At 47.6% G+C, this 3,231-nt stretch overlaps 1 protein-coding gene across 1 annotated transcript; it reads left to right on the forward strand.

Annotated features, from left to right (window-relative positions):
- The first annotated feature begins 745 nt into the window (after positions 1-745).
- Positions 746-2,059, forward strand: LOC129235859 (uncharacterized). Its single transcript, XM_054869912.1, has one exon. The coding sequence runs from the start codon at positions 746-748 to the stop codon at positions 2,057-2,059; it is 1,314 nt and encodes a 437-aa protein (XP_054725887.1).
- Positions 2,060-3,231: the final 1,172 nt, after the last annotated feature.

The following is a 3,231-nucleotide window of genomic DNA, read 5'->3' on the forward strand; positions in this document are numbered from 1 at the left end:
AGAACGTTATGGCCCACCTACAACCTCAAGCAATCGTTGACATTAATAAACATGAAACGACGGGACACCTGCAGACTTACGGCAGTCATAACTGGCTTCTGGTCTATCGGAGAACAAGCCGCCAAAATGGGCATCCCTCACAACACATACTGTCATAGTTGTAAACAACCGGAGGAAAAAGAAACAATCTTCCATTTCCTCTGTGAATGCCCTGCCCTATGGAAGGACAGAATGTTAACCCTGGGCAAACCGCTGTTCGACAGTCTCGAGCAACTGTCTGGCGTAGACGTCAACAACCTAATAAGGTTCCTAAACCGCACAGACTGGATATAGTCCTGCTGCAAATAACTGTTAAACAATTTGGTAACGAGGATGTGGCAACAAAATGGTGCGGAAGCGCTAGTTGGATTCTGGATGAATCACCACTCTAACCAACCAACCAACCAACAGAAATCTTGGTCATATGGAGCCAGTCCCATCTGACGATTTTGCGCATCCAGTATGTTACATTCCTCATCATGGTGTGTACAAAAAAGGTAGCACTACGACGAAGCTTCGCACTGTATTTAATGCTTCAAGGAAATACAAAGGTGGCGTTTCTCTAAACGACTGTCTTCATGTTGGACCCAAGCTGCAGAGCGACTTAAGCTCCATCATTTTAAAATGGCGAATGCATCGGGTTGCGTTCATAACGGACATTGAAAAATGTTATCGCCAGATTTTAGTCAGCAGACCTCATGCTGATATGCAGCGGATTGTCTGGCGTGACGAGCAGGGCAAGCCAGCCATTTACCGGTTGCTCACTGTAACTTACGGCTTAAATTGCTCGCCCTATCTCACCATTAAGGTTCTGCACACGCTTGCTACGGATGAAGAACACGATTTTCCGGCAGCATCAAAAATATTAACGGAGTCGTTTTACATGGATGATTGCCTGCATGGTGCCGCAACCGTGGAAGACGCTCTGAATATTCAACGCCAGCTACAACAGCTTTTGCAGCGCGGCGGATTCAACCTTCGGAAGTGGATGTCCAACTCTACTGAGTTTATGCGCCATCTGTACACTGAAGACGAAAACCTTGGGCTGTCCCGCAACTTAAATCTTGATAGCGAAACAAACGCTCTAGGAATTTATTGGCTGTGCGACACTGACGGCATCGGTTACAAGACAAACGTAACACCTGTCATTGGAGACATCACAAAGAGGCAGCAATTGTCCGATGTGGCCAAAATCTATGACCCGCCGGGTCTACTAGCACCTGTCGTAGTTAAAGGTAAAGCTATTTGTCAGCAGCTGTGGTTATCGGGTGTCGATTGGGACGATCCCATTCCTGACCCATTTCAACAAGAATGGCGACGCTTTAGAGACGAAATGCCTCAAATCAGAGAACTCAAAGTGCCCAGGTGGGTTGGAGCTGAGCCCAGTGTATCCAGTTACCAACTGCATGTATTTTCTGATGCCTCTACTGTGGCATATGCTGCTGTCGCGTACCTTCGTGTGGAAACTTCAGGTAATGATGTAAAAATACCAATTCTAACCGCTAAGACTAAGGTGGCACCACTGAAGAAGATAACCATCCCGAGTTTGGAGCTAAATGCTGCTCTACTCGCAGCGAAAGTAGCCGCTAAAGTGCTGTCAACACTGCAACTACCAGCGATTCGACTTTACTGTTGGTCGGATTCCAAAACCACGCTCAGCTGGATTCGATCAAATCCTGGTAAACACAAGCAATACATCAGCAATCGTCTAACTCAAATCCAAGAGTTAACACCAATCAGCGCTTGGAAGTATGTACCTACTACAACGAACCCAGCCGACATTGCATCCCGGGGTATCTTCCCGTCTCAGCTCGCAGGGTTGTCGCTGTGGTGGCGGCGACCTCCGTGGCTAAATCGTCACTCAAGCACCTGGCCTGAACAACACAATGGTTCGACAGATCCAGACGAAGAATTAGTTCTCTCCCTAGTGACGATTCCGGAAGAGTCCAAACCAACCATACTCACGACATTGCTTCAAAAATACTCGAATCTCAACAAGCTATTGGCAGTCACATCTTGATGTCAGCGTTTCCTTGCCGCACTGATGAAGCGACCCCATGAAACAACTCTATGGTGCACTGTGACTGAAAGAACCGCGGCCTTGCAATTCTGGATAAGGTATGTTCAGAAGATTCATTTCGCTAATGAGATCTCCTGTCTTCGTTCTAGCAAACCGATTTGCCAGAAGAGCAAGCTCCTCAAATTGAACCCAGTTTTGGATGGCGATGGTATTTTGCGTTTAAACGGGCGGTTGAAGAACGCAAACATGCCTTTCTATGAACAGTTTCCATGCTTGTTACCGAAACAGGATCCTCTGTGCACGTTACTGATCAGTCAAGCGCATGACTATACGTTGCATGGCGGCGTTCAATCGACTCTCAACTTTATAAGAAGAAGATACTGGATTATTGACGCTCGTTCGTCAATCAGACGATTCATTCATCGTTGTATAAAATGTTTTCGTCACCGAGGTGTTCCCTCGACCCAAATCATGGGAAGTCTTCCCACGCATCGCTGCAACGCAGCAAAACCTTTTAGTCATTGTGGTCTCGATTACGGTGGACCGTACCAAATTCGCAGCGCGAAAGGTAGAGGCCATCACAGTTACAAGGGCTATGTTGCCCTATTCGTATGCTTCAGCACCCGAGCAATTCATCTGGAGCTGGTTAGCGACTTGACCACTGCAGCGTTTCTTACAGCCCTTCGAAGATTCTTTGCACACCGTGGATACGGTTCGGACATATACAGCGACTGTGCTACAACGTTCGTGGGAGCCGATGCGGAACTAAAAGCAGATCTGACCAGCTTTCGACAACAGCTTGAGGCGGCAGCACGGTACGTGCCAACTTGGGGAGCAACCTGGCATTTCATACCACCTGGATCTCCAAATTTCGGAGGCATCTGGGAGGCGGGTATAAAAAGCATGAAACATCATTTAAAGCGCATAATTGGGAGCGCTAAGCAGTGCTTAACTCGAGGCCGATCTCGGCACTAACAGAAGACGCATCGGACTTAGCTGCGTTGACCCCTGGCCATTTTTTGGTGGGCGGTCCGTTAGTCGCTACTCCCGAACCAAGTTTACTTGATGTTAATCCAAATCGACTCAAAAGATGGAAACAGCTTCAACAAATGCAGCAACATTTCTGGGCCCGATGGAGTTGTGAGTACTTGCGAGAACTACAAGTAAGACGC

Source organism: Anastrepha obliqua, chromosome 1, assembly GCF_027943255.1.
Source record: "Anastrepha obliqua isolate idAnaObli1 chromosome 1, idAnaObli1_1.0, whole genome shotgun sequence".
Classification (NCBI taxonomy): Eukaryota; Metazoa; Arthropoda; class Insecta; order Diptera; family Tephritidae; genus Anastrepha; species Anastrepha obliqua.